A 20,715-nucleotide genomic window follows, 5' to 3' on the forward strand; every position below is an offset into this window, starting at 1 on the left:
CCTCTGCTCTCCAGCAACCGCGCTCAGCAGTCCCAGCGTCGCCTTGTAAGTAGTTTTCTGAAGTCAAGGCCCAGAAAGGCACTTTGCTGAGTGGGTGATAGAAAAGACAAACACAAACTATCTAAATTAGGGATCCTGGCTCTGCTTCTGTGGGCGCAGGGCGCGGGAGCAAAGGGAATTTCTGATCACTGTAAGGATCAGAATCATCGGGCGGCCACCGCTGACTCCGAGGCAGAGAACCCGCAAAGGCCAGTCTGTCCCTCCGCCGGCTCCCTGGTGGCCCCGCGCCCCGAGGCTTCCTGCCGGGCGGGCAGCCAGTCTGGCCCCAGCCTCCGCCACACCCTCCGCGCCCCAGGCGGTGACCTGCAGCCAGTGCGTCAGAACAACGCCCCCCGGCGCGTTCCTGTGGCCCGCGCGCCAGACACCTTTGCAACCCGCCCTCTGCTCCCCGACGTCAGGTTAAAACCCAGCTCCACGTGCGTGCGACCAGGCTGGCTGCGACCGTCGGCTTAGGGCTCGGAGACCTCACCGCGGGAGCCAGCATGTCGACTGCGGTCCTGGAGAGCTCGGGCCTGACCAGGAAACTCTCCGACTTCGGCCAGGTGAGCGGGCGCCTGGGGGAGCAGGGGGGGGGGGGCGCTGCTGTGCCCCACTTCCAGAGCTCCCCACGGAGGCCCACTCCACGGGAAGGGGACGAGATTGCCCAGGAAGTCCTCAGACAACACGGGTCCTCAACAACTGTTTGGGGGGGAGGACATCTGTCCTGGCTTTCAGGGCAAAGAGCACTCACTGCCCGAGGAGTTGGGGATCTGGCTTCCAGAGGGCCACCAGCCAGCTGTGTGGGTCTTTACACGGGTCACCCTCCCCCTCTGTCACCTTTCTCTTCTGGACATGGAAGGGGCTGGTCCTTAACCATCGGGAATGGGAGATGGGATCCTTCTATCTGCTCTTCTGTGATGTTTGTAAAACACCTCAATCATGTATTGAAATGGCAAAATTGTGAGAAAATGCATCTTTTTTTTTTTTTTACTTTTGGGAGAAAAATGAGGCATGAAGAAAGTCTCACAGTCAGAACTGGGGAAGGAGAAAATTAAACAGAGAGGAAAAGGAAAGAGCTAGCCTTGGATGGAACGTGAGAGAGAGCCCTTCATGTGACTTAGGGATAACGCCCAAGGTGTGCCCCATTCTCTGGGATGTGTTGGCTTTCTCTTGAGGTGAACAATTCAGAACGCACTCTTCTGCTGACTTGCCACACTCCTGGGCTCTACCGTTGGGAACTAAAGTCCAGATCGGGGAGGTAACCCAATTCTGCAAGGTGCCTGTTGTCTGTAGAATAAATGAGAACCATCCAGAGAACAGGAAGGTGGAGGGGATGGGCGGTTGATGTTTTAGTATAACTAGAGAAACTGCAGGCCTTTGCAATGGCTTTTGGTTTTTGAGTCCTGAGAGGAAGACTTCCTTTGAAAATGGTATGTGATGCTTGAGAGATGGGGGAATTGGGGATTGAAGAGGGATGGTGTAGGGTCAGACTGATCACAGAACAGATCTTGACTTCATCATCATTTCGTTTCTGTGTTGCTGGCCATGGTCATCCACAACCGTGAGAGGTTGTTAGGGGCAGCAATCTGGTTAGGGAGCCATGGACAGTAAAGCTTTATTTATAAAGCACTTAGAAGAACATTGAGATCCACAAATTGTCCATCTTGATTACTAGAGATAAAGAGCAGGGTTTAGAGCATGCCCTGGTACCTCCTGTGTGTGGGAAGCAGGACATTTAATTTTGCAGAGCCTCAGCTTTATTCATTTGAAAAATTGGAATAAAAATACCCATGTCCTGGAGTTGGTATGAAAATCAAATGAAATGAGGTCTATAAAACTCTTAGCACAGTTCACAAGCATGAATGGTGAAGCCAGTGTGCAAAACCAGATCTGACTCTGCATGCTCCTCTGCCTCGCTGCTTTCTCCTGTAGATAAGTGCTGGAATATAGAGCTGTAGTGTGTCCACAGCAGAAGGTTTGCATCTCGTTTTCAGTTGTCTTACACTGCAGATATGTGCGTGTTTAAGCATTCAGGCAAATATGCACCTCCTACTGTGCCCCCCACCCCAAAGCACTAAGATTGAAAGGCAGTGTTCCTGGAATATCCTTGCCAAAGAGTATTATTGCTTGCATTTTGGAAAAGTGTTCTTTTCCAAAGATAATGAATGTATTTATTAGACACATCAAACACAATATATTTCTTTCGTTAAATATATTGATCAATGATCAAAATGCTTTCCTTCCTGGTTCCTAGTGAAATTCTTTCTCTCAGCCCTACTTCTTCCTATTTAGTTTCTGATCTACTCTTCTCTGCCTTTACCAATCCTGGAGATACCTGTGTTTCTAAGTCAATTCACATGTCTATTGAAAGAAAATAAGGTATAGAGTGTGAGCCAATACAAACATATTCTGGAAGATATTTGGCCAAGTTCCCATGCTGGGTCAACATAGCAACGTTGACATCAGTACCCACCTGAGGCTATACCATTTCACAAATTTCCATGAGCTTCCTTTCATTTAAAGTCTCTCAGGCTGTAGCCCAGCTCAGTCTGCCATTGGGAGGCAGAATAAGGACTCTGGAGTTGTTGGACCTGAGCTGAAGTTTAGACTTTGCCACTCATGAGCCAGGTGTCCTTGGACAGGCCACTTAACCTTGCTGAGTCTGCTTCCTCATTTGCAAAACTACAGCACCCACTTACTTCATGGGCCTGTTGTGAAGACATGAACTCTTAGAACAGTGCTAGTTGCTGCCAATGACGATGTTTATTAACTATAAAAAGTACCAAGTATGGCTCCTGGCACATAGTGGGTACTCAGTTAATATTAATAATACTAACCCTAAAGAGTAATAACTATCATATAGCAGATATGAATTTGCAAACACATTTGAGAAAAGTCATAATTTAAAAAAATAGGTTGTGTATGTTTATCAGTGGTTTAAAAATATTCCTTGGCTAAGAATCACTTGGGATGCTTTTAAAAATGCAGATTCTAAGATCCAACTCCAGATAGTCTGATTGGTTTGGGAGGAGCCCAGGAGCCTGCATTTGAATAAGGAATCACCAGGTAATTTTGGAGTGGAGATCCAAGGAACACTCACTGGGAAACCCTGATTTCGGAAGTGTGGGGAGAATGAAGGAAGTGAAGGGCATGGGCACAGGTAAGGAGTGGTACTGATTAGGCCAGAGAAAGGCCCTTACTTTGCAAGAAACCTAGGCCTTGATATGGATCTTATGTTCAGAGCAGAAGGAATTGTATAGAATGACTGATATCCGGCCTGGTCGGTATGGCTCAGTGGTTGAGCATTGACCTATGCACCAAGAGGCTGCCAGTTCGATTCCCAGTCAGGGCACACGCCCAGGTTGTGGGCCCGATCCCCAATGGGGGGCATGCAGGAGGCGGCGAATCAATGTTCTCTCTCATCAGTGTTTCTCTCTCTTTCTCTCCCTTTCTCTCTGAAAAATCAATAAAGAAAAAAAAAAAAAAAAAAAAAAGGAAGAAGAAGAAGCCAGAGAGCATTTACCAAGCAGCAATGCAAACAATGTAAAAATAAAAATTAGAACGACTGATATTCAAGAGCCGGAGTTCTTGACCTGGGACTACTACCTGTGTGGCCTCAGGCGAGTCACTCTCTTTGGCCCATAGTTTCTCGATCTGGAAAATGAGAGTTGGAACTAGATGAATTCTAAAGTCAAGTCTAGCTCTATGAGTCAGTTAGCAAGTTTTATGTGAGCATCAGAAGCCAAAGAAATGCACAGACCCAAGAGGGGTTGTTTCTGAGAGAAATGAGACCCAAAGGGCTTTTGAGGAAGGTGAGCTATTTGAAAGGGGGAGAGAGAGGGGTGCAGTGCATTCACCCCAGTGAGGAGTTGTAAGGGCAAGGAGGAAACCAGTTGCCTGGGGGGGGGGGGGGTTCTAGTGGGTGGGCCTCAGGAGACTCTTGACTATTGAAAGGAGGTATTTGGTCCCACTGGCCACGAGGAACCTCTAAAGAACTCTGAGTAGAAAAAGGACATGAGCAAAGTTCTGTTAGGGCTGAATCGATGAAGATCACCAAGAGCTGGACTAGTGTGGGGCAGTAGGAACAGAAGAACGACCTGACCTTGAGAGCTGGGTCTGTAGGAGGTTAGATTGGTCTTGGCGACTGCCTGGGCATGCACAGGAGTGGGAAAGGATGGTGACGGAGTTTTGAGCATGGTACATTCATGTCTGAATTGAGAGGTGACATTCGTGGAGATGTATCAGGAATGTTACTTTTCTTGGAGGCCAACAAGGTAAGAGAATGTTACCAAGAGTCCTAGAAACAGGGACATCCTTGGTCATTTCACGGAAACCAGGAAGGACTAAGGGCTCAGTGTTCTCTGGGATGAAGAGGACTGAAGGCAGAAACTCATCTGACTAGCTTTGGCAGGGCTCGAAATAGAGAGAAGGCAGGGTAGAGTGCACAATACATCCCGAGTCTTAGACAGTATTCTGGGTTTCTATTCCGGCTCCACGGCATAACTATGGGTAAGTTACTTAACTTCTCTAACCCTTAATTTTGTCATCAGTGAAAGAAGGCTCTTGGAAATTAATAAAACCTACCTTCTAGATTGTTACAAAAATTAAATGACATGGTCCAAATCAAGTACTTACAATGCCTGTGACATTGTAGGCTCTTAATAAATGATGGATTACGCATTTTTTTTTTTTTTAGAAAGATTACATCATGGTCCATATAGGGAAATATAATAGTTCAGTCTTCTAATTCATTTGAAACTTATTCTAATCACACTAGCTGATCACTTAGGTTCTTCTCCCCACCTCTGTTTCAGGTAAGGTTGTGGGAAAATCTGTATTTTCTGAATTAAAAGAAGTTTGTCTTAAGGGTCATCAGTGTTTATGCAGGGCTTATTATACCAAGTCCTAAAAGAACCCGCCCAACACAGCCTTCTCATTGAGATAATATAACATCCATTCCACTCATTTCTTTACAATGCTTATAAGAGAGTAATTTTCTGCACATTGTTCCCCCTAATTTTAGGTTTTATGTTTAGTTGTGTGCACACATGGAACTTTATATATTATTACAAAACTTAATTTAAAAAATTTCAAGTATTTCAGCAAACTCTTTCTGGAGTGCCAATCTTAATTCCACCTTAATTGGCCATCACGTGCATGTGGAAAGTGTAGATCCTTGACATTTTGAGCTGTTTTGTTGAAGATATCCACCTTGGGTTATTTATGTACTTTTATGTATTTATGTTATTTTGCAGCTCTTTTTCTACTTGGACATCCAAGATCCCATGTTTCAAGAACAAGTTAATGGTTCCCTGAGATCTTTGCTGAAGGCTGAGAAGTCTTCCTTTGTGTATTTAAAATATTTCCATCATTTTTATGGACTCCTCTCAATCTTCTATTTAAATTATTTTATGTTTTTATTTTTTCATCACCTGAATACTGTGTAGATAGGGTTTATTACTAGCATGATTTTATAGAAGAGGAAAGTATGAAGGCTAAATGATTTGTCCAAAGTAATCCAGCTGAGCGGATCTCAACCCAAGTCTTCAGACTCAAAAGCCGGTGTGTGTTCTATTTTTAGGACTTTCCACCCCATATTTTTCAATGTTTTCCTAGGACACTTTTTGAACCACCACTAAAGATATTTTTTTTAGTTATTTTGAGCTGTCATCTTTGTATCTCTCAGAGCCCCATTAACTGGCACTTGGTAAGTGCTCATTAAAAGGTATTGGATCTAGCCCTGGCTGGTTTGGCTCAGCAGTTAGAGAATCGGCCTACAGTCCAGAGAGACCCAGGTTCGGTTCCCGCTAAGGGCATGTACCTTGGTTGCAGTTTGTCCCCGGCTCTGGTTGGGTTGTGCGGGTGGCAGCCACTCGATGTGTCCCTTTCACATGGATGTTTCTCTTTCTCTGTGTCTTCCTCTCTCTCCCTCCCACTCTATCTGAACGAAAAATGAAAAAATGTCCTCAGGTGAGGATTAAAAAAAAAATTAAAAAAAAAAAAGGTATTGGATCTATAAGTAGGGTGACTGGTGATACCAGGGAATAATCGAAGCTTCCTAATGTTGAAATCTGACCTAGAAGCATTATTGAAAATACCACTGCCCTCAATTTACTTATTTTCCACCTCACTATATAGAATATATAGCTCACTGCATTCCAAGGCTTACTTAGAAGAAAGAGTTCATGTGGCCTCTTCCCTGGAGGTTTCACAGGAATGAATTGCTGAACCGTGGGAAACATTTTAACCAAGTGTGTTTCATCCTGTAGGAAACAAGTTACATTGAAAACAACTCCAATCAAAATGGTGCCATATCACTGATTTTCTCACTCAAACAAGAAGTCGGAGCACTGGCCAAAGTCTTGCGTCTATTTGAGGTAAGAGCTTTAATTCAACTCTGTCTTTGACCATTGCCTAGCTGATGTGTGTGTCATCTTCTAGTTGGATGACTGAACGTAGGATCCAGAACTGGAAGACTTGATTTGCAGCGTAAGCTCTTATATTAACCAACGGCTTTAGTTCAGTCTTTCCTTCTCCCTGAGTTTTAGTTTCTGCATTCATAATCGGAATCATTCAGAATCACTGGTCCACACCCAGGAAACCAGCCCTCCCCTGAGACTTCTTTCAACAAGCTTTTCGCGAATGAATTACTATCTTCTCAGTGTTCTCAAAACACTTTTTACTTTCAACTGTAGCACTTATTTGCCTTAAGGGTATACATTTCTGTCTGGCCCTGAGGATGGTTCCTTCAAGCAAGGAACCTTGGTTCAATCATCTTATTTTCTCTACAGATCCAGATTTTTATATTTTAAGTGTTCAGTGAAGAATGAAATTAAACTTAAATATAAGCAAAGAAAATTAGACTTTTCTTTTAGTCTTTTGCCCTGGATTTTAAGAAGGAATATTTTTGAACCAATTAATTTTTACCCCAAGTTCTTTAGTAAAATGAAATCTGGTGACTGTGAATACATAAGTAAATGGAGAAGAGCCCGGCCAGTGTGGCTCAGTGGTTGAGTGTTGACCCATGCACCAAGAGGTCGCCAATTTGATTTCCGGTCAGAGCACATGTCCAGGTTGTGGGCCAGATCCCCAGTGGGGGACATGCAGGAGGTGGCCAGTTGATGTTCTTTCTCATCAATGTTTCTATCTCTCTCTACCTCTCCCTTCCTCTCTCTAAAAATCAGCAAAGGAAAAAAAAACATAAATAAATGAAGAAGAGACAAACCTCCGATGGAGAGGAATTCCAAATAATTTAAGTAGATACTCTGGACTCAGAGAAGGAGAGCACAGCCCCCTCTTCTTAAGTGTGGGTGAGACAGAGTGACTTTCTTCCAAAGGAAATATTGTGAAACAGAGAGGAAAGAGTAACTTTTCTGTGGAGAGCCCAACAAACAGTAGCTCAGTCAGGTAATCAAGGTCAACATCAATAGTGATAAGCCATGTAGACAGTATGTCCCCATGATGACGTGATAAGAATGGCATTTTACCTCTGTGGCCTTCCGCCCCCAAACCCATAACCTCTGTTTAACCATGAGAAGAACACCTGACAAATTCCAGTGAAGAGACATTATACAAAATACTTGACCCGTACTCCTTAAAACTGCCAAGGTTATCAAGAACCAAGAATATCTGAGAAATTGTTATAATCCTAAGGGACATAGTGACTAAATGTAATATGGTGATCTGAATGGAATTATAGAACAGAAAAAAGACATTAGTATAAACTAAGGAAATTCAAATACAGAATGTCTTTAGTTTATGATAATGCATCAATGTTGGTTCATGAATGTTTCACCACCAACATAAGATGTTAATAATAAGGGGAACTGGGTGCAGAGTATACTGGAATTTTCCATAGTGTGCTTTCAATTTTTCTGTCAATTAAAAATTGATCTAAAAAATAGTTTATTAAAATAATTAAACTTGGCTATCCATAAAGGGGGCCGTGGGGGTGGGGAAATGTCTGCTCTCAAGCAATGATTGGAGAATAGAGACGGTACTTCTGAATGACAAACCATTTATAAGAGAAAATATATCTGGCAGCTGTAAGAAAGAAAGGTCTCTTATCCTTTGACATGACACGGGGGGACCTGGAGAGTATTATCCTAAGTGAAACAAGTCAATCAGAGAAAGACAAATGTCACATGATCTCACTTATTTGTGGCATATAATGAACAAAACAAGCTGATGAACAAAATAGACCCAGATACATAGAAGTAGGGTACAGACTGACAAACCTCAGGAGAGGGGGTGGGGGAGGGAAGAGATAAAAAACAGAACTTACATACATGTACGCATAACCATGGACATAGACAACAATGCTGTGGGGGGAGGGGCGGGAATCAGGGGGAAGGTGTTAGTGAGGGAAAAAAGAGAAACATCTGTAGCAAAAATTAATCAATTAAAAAAAAAGAAATACTATATCTGTAAAATGCTCCTTCATAACAATTCAGCCTTTGTATTATTCGATTAATCAGCATTTTCCCCGCAAGAGGTCAGGCCTTAGAGTTAATAAATTAAGTAATAGTAAATTAATAGGATGTTTTCAACTTAATAAATAAACCACAAGTAACTAAATTACCCAGACTGGATGAAATGTACCCAGGGAGTGTGTGTGTGTGTGTGTGTGTGTGTGTGCATGTGTGTGTGTGTACTCCGGGTAAATTTTTTAAAATTAAATTTATTGGGATGACATAGGTTACTAACATTATATAAGTTTCAAGTATACAATTCCATAAACATCATCCATGTATTGCACTGTGTGCTCACCATCTGGATAAACTTTTTGAAACATTATCCAAAAATCTCAATTGCCCTGGTCAATAAGTGGTATTATTACACCCATTTGCAAAGGAGGAAACAGAAGTTACTATACTAAGTGATTGGTGAAAGGGTTGGTGTCAGTATGCATTGATTTTTTTCCAGACATATTATAGAAGCTGTCCTAAACATTGTGTAGACCATCCTTCTACCCTTCTTATCAGCCTGGAGAAATGCAGATACTTCTGAGGATTAAATGACTTAATGCATGTAAAGCCCTCAGAGTAGTTACATATTAAGTGTTCAGAGAATTGCTGTCTAGTTCTTTTCTGAATGCAATGGCTTTGAGATTTATACTTGGCATGCAAATTGATCATAACCTTTAAATTCGAAAGAACAGCTTTTAATATGTGTGCTCCATGTGATGGAAGCTTTCTTAGCCCCTATCCACCAGGAGCATGTATGAGGCATCCTAACTCCTCAAAGAAAAAGTGAGGTCTGCAGGTGAGGCCAGACTTCTCCCAGCTTGGTTAGGTTTCATTCCCTTCCTGAGAACCCATCTTTTCTTCAGAAGTCACCAAAGTCACCACCCCATTAAGAGATGAGGTGCTTGCCAATGGGCTCGTGGCTTTGGAGACCTCGGCTAGTATTAACATCAGAAGGCAATACAACGGGTTTGATGTTTACAACAGAAACAGAAGTGTGTTTGCATGTGTTGGGTGGGGGCAAAGAAGCAGACATTTCGGTGAATGGGGGTTGAGCCATCAGGAACATATCAAAACCTGTACCTGCTAACAAATGCCCCACTGTCCTCGGAAATTTGTTCTGCCAATTCTTTATGCATTTATTTTAATGTTTTCTGTAGCTTTCCAGTTTTTAACTTCTACTAGTTCATGTCCCATGCCTTCTTTAAAAAAAAAAAAAAAGGTCTCCTGTGAGTCTTTACAGTGGTTCAGCAACGGGCTATAAAATCAGAAGCAGGTTCCTTGGGGAAGTGGTCTCCCTGCCTCCACCAGCCCTCTGCTAATCACCTTCCTGTGGTTCTCTAGGGAAGAGAACACACGTGTCAGCAGATACACAGAACTCTCCAGTGACTGGCATGCTCCTTGGGCATCGTTTAACTGATGGAGACACCGGGGCTCAGACAAGCAAGCTGCTCAAGGCTAGACGCTGGGAGCTAAAAATTACTTCAGGCTTCACCTGCCTTTCTCACAGTGGTCTTTCGGAAACAAATGGAAAAGGCACAATCTATGTTTGTCAAACTCACTTCCTATACTCTAGCTACCTCTGCCCAGCTGACCCTTCACTAGGTATTCAGTGGGCTCATGCTCTCTCATTAATGCATTCGGCTTATATTTTTTTAGTATCTGCTGTTTTTGGACCCTGTGTAGATGCTGGGGAGACTGGGGTAAGCCAGACAGACGTTCTCTGTCCCTGTAGACCTCAGAAGAGCTCAGGGTTTCATGAGCTTCCTTAAGCCAGACTCGAGGCAGAGTTGGCCAGGGGAGAGGCTGGGGGAAGTAAATTCCAGAGCAGAGAAACAAATCCTTGAAGTAAGAGAATAAACATGTGATCGGGTCTCGAAATCCTCAAATCCTTGACCATCGCCCACCTTGGTGTTCCTGGGGACAGAGGCTGGGTTGCAGAAGGCCATTCAGGTTAGATAAGTGTGTATTACTCTAAACTTTGGACTTTAAAGACTGCCAGAGACCTCTGGGCCTGGCGAGCAGGACAGGGTCAGGCATAAGGTCACGAGTGCAGCTTTTACCCCGTGGTGGCCTCAGGTCCTTGCAGGAAACATTTCTTCTTTAATAAAAATAAGATGAGCTTTGGAGGAAAGCAGTTCTTAGAATCCAGATGACTTTTTCATTTTTTTCAAAACCCCCAAATGTGGGCAATGATATAAAGAATACCCACATAACTCACTTCCTGCTGAAGAAATAGAACATGGTAGAAACGACTGGTGTCCTTGGGTACCCCTCTCCCAGACCCTCCCTCCTTAGAGGTAGCTGTACATCCGAATTGTATATATGCGGGTCCCGTGCACATGTTCATACTTTGTTCTACATAGACAACCATTAGTGGTGCATGGCAGAGTTTTGCGAGCTTTTAACCTTCCTAAAATTGTAAGTCTCCTTCTGTGGCTTTCTTTCCTGAGGAGTGGGTGGTGAGCATCGTTTTTGAGGTTTATTCACACAGTTCTTGGGTATTCCTTCCCCCCTCTATATATTCCATTATGTGGCTGTACATTATCCATTCCCTGTTGGTAGGTGCTTAGGTGGCTTCTGTGGTTTGTCCATACAAATGGTGTGGCACTAAGCATTCTCTGCAGGTCTGATGACATATTTATTGAAGAAAAAAACCTGAAATGGAAAACTGCTTTTAGCTGCTAAACAGTTCAAACCTGGACACACTAGAGAAATAGAGATACAGAGCTCACTCTGAACACTTGCGTGTGAAGTGAGGTCTCACACCCCAGCCATTAGACAGCACTGTGGCCCACTGATGGCACCTATGGGATCGTTCTTATGTGGCCTGGACCGGAACAGACCACAGTGCCTTTTTGCTCTTATCACGTTGGTGGCAAGAAAAGGTGTAGCAAGAAGATGTAAGAAAAGGAAAGTCCTTTTTCTCTTGAAAATATCCTGGATGAAGCTGCTACTCCCAGCTCTCCCTGGGAAGGGGTCTCCTCTGAGTTACACGCAACCCCAACTACATGGAGGGGCAGGTGGGGAAGGAATAATCTAGCAAAGAGGAAGAAGAGTCAGGGAGGAAAAGGCAAAAAGATTATAAGAGACCCTTTCAGAGAAAACAAGAGTAGAATCCCAAATCGTGGTCTTCAGGGTGTGAATCCTATTGGAAGTTCAGCTTGAACCTGCTCAAGAATCCTCCTCCCAGGTAGAGTGTGTGTGTATGTGTGTGTGTGTGTGTCGGGGGGGGGGGTATAATCTTGAGCTCCCTCTAGAAATTAATTGTGCTGCTCATCCTTTTCTGAATGTTTCTGGTCTCTTGTTAACCCCAGAGAGTTTTATTTCCAGACTCTTGATCCATCAGACTTCGGGTCATGACCAGCAATGCCTTATGTGTTGCAGTCCGTTACTTCTCTGCTCCATGTCCTATTGCCCTCCCTCTTGCTCACTCTGCCATAGTCACCCTGGTCTCCTTGATGGCTCTCAGTCTATTGGGCACCGTCTTACCACAGGACCCTTGCACTTACTGTGTTCCCTCATGCCTGGCATCCTCATGGACTTCAGGTCGATCCTTAGTGTCACCTGTTTATTTTTTGAGGACTTCCTGACCATACTGCTTAAAATGCCACCTCTGTTGCTTCCCTGGAATAACTGATCCCTCTTTCCTGCTTTATTTTTCTCCATCTCATCTGAAGACTACATCTTATTTATTTATCACAGATATTGTTTGTCTCCTCCTTCGAGAATGTGAGCTGCAGGAAGGCAGGGATCCTCCTGCTCTGTTCCCTGTGGTCCCCGGTTTGGCACATGGACGGTGCTCTACTGGATGAACTACTGGAAGCTCCTGTTTGTTCGTGGAGACCAGTGAACGGGACATCCTTTGTGAATGTCCTTGCTGTTCTAACCTCTGTCATAGCCTGGATATAACTTCACTCACACTTACTCTCAGGCAGCAGCAGGCAGGGTCCCAGAAGCCCTCCCTTTCCAGTCTAGTCTTATCCGAAAACATGCTCAGCTTTGCCCTTTCCTTCTGGAAACGTGCTCTCAGGAAAGGAGCTGAGGGAAGTTTAGGGTTAGCAAGTATTAAAGGGCGGAACGCTCATGAAACGGAACGTGTTTCGATGTCCAGGGAGATGTGTATCAGTACCAACTGGAGGGAGGCGGCCTACGGTGAGTTCCTACTGAAGACCCAGGAAGTCAAAGGTGCCTTTTCTCTTTCTAATTCTCACTAAGCTGCCAGGTAATATTATCATTTTTATTTTAAACATGAACAAACAAAAAGTTCATGGCCAACTAACGTACCCAGAGGTGGTGAGCCACAGAACCAGGATTCGAACTCAGGTTGTCCCAAAGCCCACACTCTTCACTGTTCCTTTCCCGGAGAAACAGAACAGCGGAGGAGAGCAAGGGCCCTGCCCCGCGGCCGGGGGACCCAGAAGGACGCGTCCATCGCTCTCCTTGTGGAGCCTGTGTATTCGGAGTTTTATCCATTTTGACCAGTCCGCCTTTGCAAGGATTTTCCTCAAGTTGGGAACAGAAAGGGGTTTCTAATAAATCTTTATTAAAATAGACGATTCCTTTCACTTAGCTGTTCCCACACTTTCTGCTCAAGGGTCCTGATTAACCTGCTATCTTCATGTATAAATTAACTATGGGACAGATTATGAAACTATCTTTGAGATGTGTAAACCTTTCTCGCCTCCACCCAGATGTCCATGGAGAGTAAGAGAAAGAGTTCTTTCTTTATCCCTCACCTAGTGATGTGATGAGTGTGTAGGGGCTACTTTGCAAACCTATACAGAGCCCTTGTTTAAAAATAAAGATTTAGTCTTGGCCAGTTTGGCTCAGCGGTTAGAGCGTCGGCCTGCGGTCCAGAGAGACCCGGGTTCGGTTCCCGCTAAGGGCACGTACCTCGGTTGCAATTTGTCCCCGGCCCTGGTGGGGTGGCAACCACTCAATGTTTCCCTTTCACGTTGATGTTTCTCTCTCTCTCTCTCCCTCCCACTCTATCTGAACAAAAAATGGAAAAATGTCTGAGGGTGAGGATAAAAAAAAAATAAATAAAAAAATAAAAAAATAAATAAATAAATAAAAATAAAGATTTAATTACTACAAGGTAACTATGATCATAATCAGGGTTGGAGGTTCATTTCTAAAGCCACATTTAGCAACCAAAATTATTGGCATGTAAGTATCCACACTGATGAGCTGGAAAAACTCCAGTATGGGAATTGCATGTCTAACCAGAGAGTTAATTTTTAACGAATTGGTTCAAATGGGAACGACATAGTTCAAAGAATCTGGCTGAGTGTTCGTAGCCAGAAACATCCCCTCAAATTTAAAAGATGCACCTTTTTTTTTTTTTCATTATAGGGGTAATATGATAAGACTTTGGGCAAATAAATAGAAGTTACACATAATCTTGTCATAACTTATTTTGATGCATTTCATTCTAGTCTTTTGGGGGGGCTCGTCATATTTTTTATTTTCTTATTATTTTTTAAATAAATTTTCAAATTGATTTTAGAGAGAGGAAGTGGGGAGAGAGAGAGATAGAAACATTGATGAGAGAGACCACTGATTGGCCGCCTCCTGCATGTCCCTCACCGGGGATCAGGCCCACAACCTGGGCATGTATCCTGACCGGGAATGGAACTGGCGACCTCTTGGTGCAGGGTCGAAGCTCAGCCATTGAGCCACACCAGCCGGGCAGCACTTATTTTTTAAAACGTGTTTAATTATCACATACCTGTATCCATCATAAGTATCTTCCCAAGGGGTTGTCATTATCACCCTGTGAGAGATAAAATGAATTTTCCATGTTCAAAGTCATAAACATTGTTTTAGAACAGTTGAATCCTGATAAAGATGAAAATAGAAAGAAAGAAGCAAAATCCCCTCTCGGCCGTTTGTCTGGAGACCAGCACTGCTGACATGTCTGGCCCTGAAGCTGTATTTCGTGCAAGGTGCTATTGTTACTTGCTGTTTAATAGTTGTATAATCTCCACCGGGTAGTTATACTACATTCTACCTACCCATTCCCCTATTGTGAAAATGTACTTAGTTTACAAATTTTGCTAAAAAATGTCCCCGTAAGTTAGGTCTCCAGAACAGTGAAAACTGAATTTGGGGGTATAAACTGTTTTATGGCTCTTCCCAGGGGAAGTGCCATTGCCAGGGGCGGGGTGTGGGTGGTGAGTACTCACAGCCTATGGTCAGCCTTCCAGCCCTTCCTCCCCCTTCCCCCCGCCCCTCCCCTTTCCCTGAGTCAGCAGGTAAACTTGCCAGAGATGGGGCCGTCCTGGCTATTGGCATTGCTGTGTCCTCTGCTCCCCACAAGGCAGGGATTGGTTCTTCCTTCTTTTGAAGGCCAGCTTACGTAAGTAGCAGGTGGAACTCACCCCTCTTGCTTTCTGAGCCAAGAAGGATGACAGTATTCTTGTGGTTGTTTAGAACATTACCTCTGTTTGCCTAGAAAGCTTCAAAGCACCTGCTATCTCTGGGGCCGCCCCTCCTCCCCCTTCTCTCTGCTAGTCCGTGTCCTCACGCCAAGTAGCCTGGCTTCACCATCAGGGCTGTGTTCTCTGTTGCTGGTGCCCACAGATAATGACGCCATCACCACGACTCTGAAGTGAGAAAAAATAGGCCCCTGTCTCCTGCCACTGTTGACCAAGCCCCTTCATCTCTGATTTCATTCTTTACATCTTTAACCTTCTCAAAGAAGTGTTGGGAAGATCACAGAAAATAATTCTAACCTGTGAGGTGACATTCAAAGTGAAAATGTATTAATATTGTAAATATTCATGTTCTCCTCACCCACGTGCCATTAACCATCAGGGGAAAAATATGCTTCTTACACAACAAAGTTGATGAATTTTGTTTTTTTTAAAGTTGCTGAGTTGATTCAAGTTAAACATTATTTTTTTTCAGAGTACACTTTGTCTATTTAAATGTTTGGGGTCACCCTAGTTGTTCATTTATTTTAATAAAGGGAAGAGGGTGGCCCTTTGTTCCTTCACAATGAACAGTCCTATCAGTGAAATCAGACTTTCTGAGTAAGTAGCAGATAACTAGCCATGCATTACAATTTGAAGACCAATGTAAGTAAATGACTCTTTTAAAAAAGTTGTTTTACTCTTTTAAAAAATATGTATTTATTGATTTTTTGAGAAAGAGAGAGAGAGAGAAACATTGATGTGAGATAGAAACATTGATTGGCTGCCTCCTGCACACCCCCTGTTGGGGGTCGAGCCCACAACCCCGGGCTTGTATCCTGATGGGAATCGAATGGGGACTTCTCAGTCCATGGGACGGTGCTCAGTCCACTGAGCCACACCGGCCGGGCAAGTAAATGACTCTTTTTTAAATGACAAACCCATAATAGCTAAAATATCACCAGCTAAAAACATTGAATTTGAGTAGACATAGCAAGTAATTACTATTTTTGTGGCATTTAATAAAAGCAGCCTGCACACGTCTCTCCCCTTCTCTACAAGACTGCCCGGGTCCACCCTGCTAAATACTGCGATCCACCCCGCTTCGCCGACGCCGCCGGGCCCCTCACCCAGCTCTGCCCGGTGTCCTTTCCTTCGCCCTTCTCCTTGTGCAACAATATACACATTAGTTCTCTTCTATGTTTGCTGTTTATCTCCTATAACTGGAATGTAAGCTTTTCCAGACAGAAGTGTCTTTGTTTTGTTCACTGATGATCCCCAACCGCCTAGAAGAGTAACTGGCACCTGATAGATGCTACGTACACCTTTATTGCATATTTGAATAAAAGGTAATTACATCAAAATATGAGCAGTAATTGTACTAAATAATTTTTACTGAGCATTTGCCACTCAGCTGGCCTTGCCTAGGTACAGTATCATCCAATGTTCCCGACAAATTTAAGAAGCAAGTGTCACTTAATGCCACCAAATTACAGATGTAATTACAGATGTGGAAACCGAGGGTTCGAAACGGAAAGTAAATTGTTTCAGGTCTCAAAGCCAATGTGACTGAGAACTTGGCTTTAAACCCAATAAGCTTGAGTCTGTGGACCCTGTTCAAGCAGTAACCTGTTGCTTCTGTATTATTTATTGAGTGAGATATAATTATTGAGATTCTGTGCGATTTCATTCGGGAAAGGGGGGTTTTTCCAATGTAAATATTTTTGGCAAACACTGTCCTAGACATGAGAACCAAATCAACATCTTATGGTTGCAATGCTAGGCCTTCAGCAGATTCCAAGTGATTAAATATCTCCACCTCTTGCCATTTGTTATTGGCTTTGCAAAAAAAAGTAAACCATGTGTGCAAATTTCATGAGAATTTCCTACTCTTAATTTCAAAAGCCTTCTCCCCCATCTGTCAGTGTTTGGCTGTGTTGTGTGTTTTGCTCTGGTTTTGTGTGTTTGGTCTGTGTTAATGCCAGTGACTGTCCCCTTCACACACCCAATTCTGTCTTCTAGGAGAATGACATAAACCTAACCCACATCGAATCCAGACCTTCGCGGTTAAAGAAAGATGAGTATGAATTCTTCACCAATCTGGATAAAAGCAACCTGCCTACTCTGGCCAACATCATCAAGATCTTGAAGTACGAGATCGGTGCCACTGTGCACGAGCTTTCCCGCGAGAAGAAGAAAGACACAGGTAAGAAAGAGGGATTTGGGAACCCCAGCAACTCCGCATCTGATGTAAAGTCATGGCGAAAGTAGTGTCTACCCTGGAAGACCATTGGCGGATTAGTGAGGTGATGTGGGTGGGAGACCCAGACGAGGGCCTAGCATATTTTAGACATTTAATAAATGTGAGTTCTTTCCCCCCCTTCCTCAGGATAGCTATTTCTTATGTTGTTTTCTTTCTGTTGCCACAGTTTTCATGTTTTTCATCCTTGGGTTGTCGTGGTCTCGAGCTCCTGTCTCCAGAGGTGGGATGGTTAGGGTGTCTAAGGTGCTTTCTATGTAAGTGCAACTTCCAGGCAAGCTCCACGGTTATGTCCATTCCAGCTGGGGGGTCTTCCATGTGCTCAGAGTAAGTCCATTCTCTAGCTGGGGACTGCCTGCCCCCTTGTCCTGGGCTTTCTTTGTCTCTTTATCTGTTGCTTCCACTAGAGTGTGAGCTTCCTACAGGCAGGGAGAGTCTTTTCTATTTATATCCTATGAGTTTAGTCCAGTGCTTAGCACACAGGTGCTGAGCAAATATTTGGGAGTCAATGATCACATCGATGAGTTGTCAAGACTTGCCCTGCCTCCCTATTGACTTGCTGAAACGCTGCCCACTGATGTCCCCTGAACAACAAGGCAACAAAGTAGGGCAGTAGGGTGTAGGCATTATAAGTATGGGTTGGGATTGGACAAACTTCAGTTCAAATCCTACCTTTCCCACTTAATGACTCCGAGACCCTTGCGAGTCCCTTGAACTCCTCTGACCTCAGTTTCTTACAGGGTTTTCGTGAGAGTCAAATGAGATCATACACATGCAGGGTTCAGAATGCCTGTCTGGATAAATGATAGTATGTGGTGGTTGTTACCATTACAATCATCCTAAAAAGAATATAATGGAACAATGTGAATGCGTTTTAGGATACAGAGCATGTTCAGATAAACTTTTGTTGTTGTTGTTAATCCTCATCTGAGGATATTTTTCCATTGACTTTTAGAGATAGGGGGAGAGAGAGAGAAATATCAATGTGAGAGAGACATATTGATTGGTTGCCACCCCCACAACCCTGACCAGGGCTGGGGATTGAATCTGCAACCCAGGTATGTGCCCTTGATCAGAATTGAACCCATGACCCTTAGGTTCTCAGACTGATGCTATAACAGCTGAGTCAAACCAGCCAGGGCTAAACTATTTTTAATAGACATTTTATTTTTTAAAATAGTTTCAGGCTTACAGAAAATTTGTGCAGAAAGTACAGAGTTCCCACATGCCTTCCATCTCCTCCCCCTCCCCCACCCCAGCTTCTCCTATTATTAACATCTTGCATTAGTGGGCTACATTTTTTATAGTCCATGAGAAACAGTGATATAATATTATTAATTAAAATTCGTAGCTTACATTAGAGAGTCATACTTTGTGCTGTTCAGTTCTTTTGGTTTCGACAAATGCGGATGATGGTATGGTGATCGACAGTGGTGGGTAATGCCCTATATCCATCATTACTGCCTCATGTACATGGGTTGACTGCCCCCAAAATGCCCTGCGCTCCACCGGCACATCTCTCCTTCCTTCCTTGGTCCTCTGGAAACCACTGATCTCTTTACTGTCTCCATGATTTTGACTTTTCCAGAATGCTATATAGTTGGAATCAGAGTGTGTAGCCTTTGCAGATTGATTTCTTTCACTTAGCAACACACATTTAATTTATGCTTTTTTGTGACTTGATGGCTCATTTCCTTGTACTGCTGACTTATGTTCCGTTGTATGGATGTACCACTTCTTGTTTAACCACCCACCTGTCGAAGGGCATGTTGGCTGCTTCCAAATTGTGGTGATTGGGAATAACGCTGCTATAAACAACCCCACGCAGGTGTTCGTGTGCACCTGCGTTTTCAGCTCATTTGCATACATACCTAGGAGCGCAGTTGCTGAAGTATTTTTTTCTAAATAATTAAACATTTTTCTACTGGAAAATCGAGATTTCTGTAAAAAACACGGGAGATGTTAGGTCAAGAGGATTTCAGGCTCTGTAGCTGAAAATAACATTTTACTAGGCAGAGATGCTTTAAAAGGAGACAAGGCCCAGCTCTTAGCATAGGCCATGGACACAGTTTCTGAAAGACACTCCCAAGGTCTTCCTAGGAGATCTCTCTTCGTTCTCTGTGGTCATTCTCCTGTGGCTGTCATACGGACGAGGAGGTCCCTCCAGGGCTCTGCCCTTGCGGAGGGTGGACAGCCAAGCTGGTGGGCGCCGGTCACCGGGAGTGGGCAGTTGGAATTCCTTCTGAGATCAACCCTGTCTGCCTGCCTCCTCCTCCACCTTCCACGCTGCTTCCCTGATGATCATCTCCTTTTGGTTTTCCGGCCACCTGCTCCCAACAGGAGCTGCGGGTTCTTAGGACAAAGGCCCTGCTGGACCCGGGGCCAAGCCCTGACTCTGCTGGGAGCAGGTGGAGGCCCAGCCAGCTGGGGCCCTGGGGTAGGAAATCAAAGCAATTGACAGGCAGGCACACGCCCTGTGGGGAGCCAGGGAAGATGTATGTAGATCAGATGGAGGGCTGGCAGCCTGAGCTGGGGGCTCAGAAAGGAGGGTCTTAATGGGCCGTGGAAGAGTAGTTCGAAGACCAGACTCTGAGACCAGGGCACACCCCGCTTAGCGTAACTTTGGGCAAATTGCTGACCTTTGCAACCTCCCACTGTATCACATGGGAGTAAGGAGAGTCTCTGTCTCGTCGGATTAATGACATAGCACCGTGGAGAGCAGGGCAGTGCGTATTCAAGGGTTCAATAAATGTTCTCTCTTTTTACCATGATCACGATTGCTATAAATAATGGCCTGAGCTCAGGAGCCACGGAAAGCCAGCCCGCACACAACTGCTGTTCAGAGATTCTGAGAACGAGAAAATGACCTCAGAGGTCATGCAGCCCAACAGACTCCTTAACTTTTCATTGTGAAAAAACAGAGGCCGGGACTTGCCTTAGGGCACAGAGTGGGTTCAGTGCAGCGTGTGTGGAGTGACTCTGCTGGGAGCTGGAGTAAGGGTCACACTGCCTGTCCCTAAGGACCTGCAGTCTCACCAGGACCACCAGACACCCAGCTGGACGCGGGAGGGGGCAGGGGCTGCGATGGTGGAATCGGGCCTCTTCTCCGCTGTTTCTCTTGAGGAACGAGCAAGTGTGAAAGTCGAAAGACCAGTGTTCCGCACAGAGGTATCGTGTCATCAGCGTGGGGCTTACCGGAGGCTGAACGTAGCTCCGGTCCGATTCCTAAGCAGGGCGCTGAGATTTGAAGTTGGGTTGACATTCTACCCAGTGGTGAAAAAACTGCTAAGACTCTCCCTGTAAAACAGCCCACGTTTTGTGACCTTTGTTTCTTCGGATGCTTGGTCCCCTCGTCCCATGCTGGCTGCCCCTCCCTGACACGGTGGTTTCCTGACTTTCAGGTCCTCGAAGCAGAACAGCTGCTCGGGGTGCAGGTGGTGCTGAGACAGTTGCATCTGCGCAGAGAGATGGGTCCTTTGGGCTTCTGGGGTAGGTTTTGTGAAGTGGAACTTGGGCCCCAAAACAGATCTTT

The 20,715-nt window shown here is 44.4% G+C and overlaps 1 protein-coding gene across 1 annotated transcript in view; it reads left to right on the forward strand.

Annotated features, from left to right (window-relative positions):
• The first annotated feature begins 525 nt into the window (after positions 1-525).
• The window catches only part of PAH (phenylalanine hydroxylase), a 52,401-nt gene continuing 32,211 nt past the window's right edge, over positions 526-20,715 (forward strand). The window contains exons 1-3 of the mRNA XM_036251813.1: positions 526-602; positions 6,309-6,416; positions 16,946-17,129. Of these exons, the coding sequence (XP_036107706.1) occupies positions 543-602; positions 6,309-6,416; positions 16,946-17,129 (352 nt within the window). The 5' untranslated portion in view covers positions 526-542. The remainder of the gene's footprint in view (positions 603-6,308; positions 6,417-16,945; positions 17,130-20,715) is intronic.

This window comes from Molossus molossus, unplaced genomic scaffold (genome assembly GCF_014108415.1).
Source record: "Molossus molossus isolate mMolMol1 unplaced genomic scaffold, mMolMol1.p scaffold_m16_p_10, whole genome shotgun sequence".
In the NCBI taxonomy this organism is placed as follows: Eukaryota; Metazoa; Chordata; class Mammalia; order Chiroptera; family Molossidae; genus Molossus; species Molossus molossus.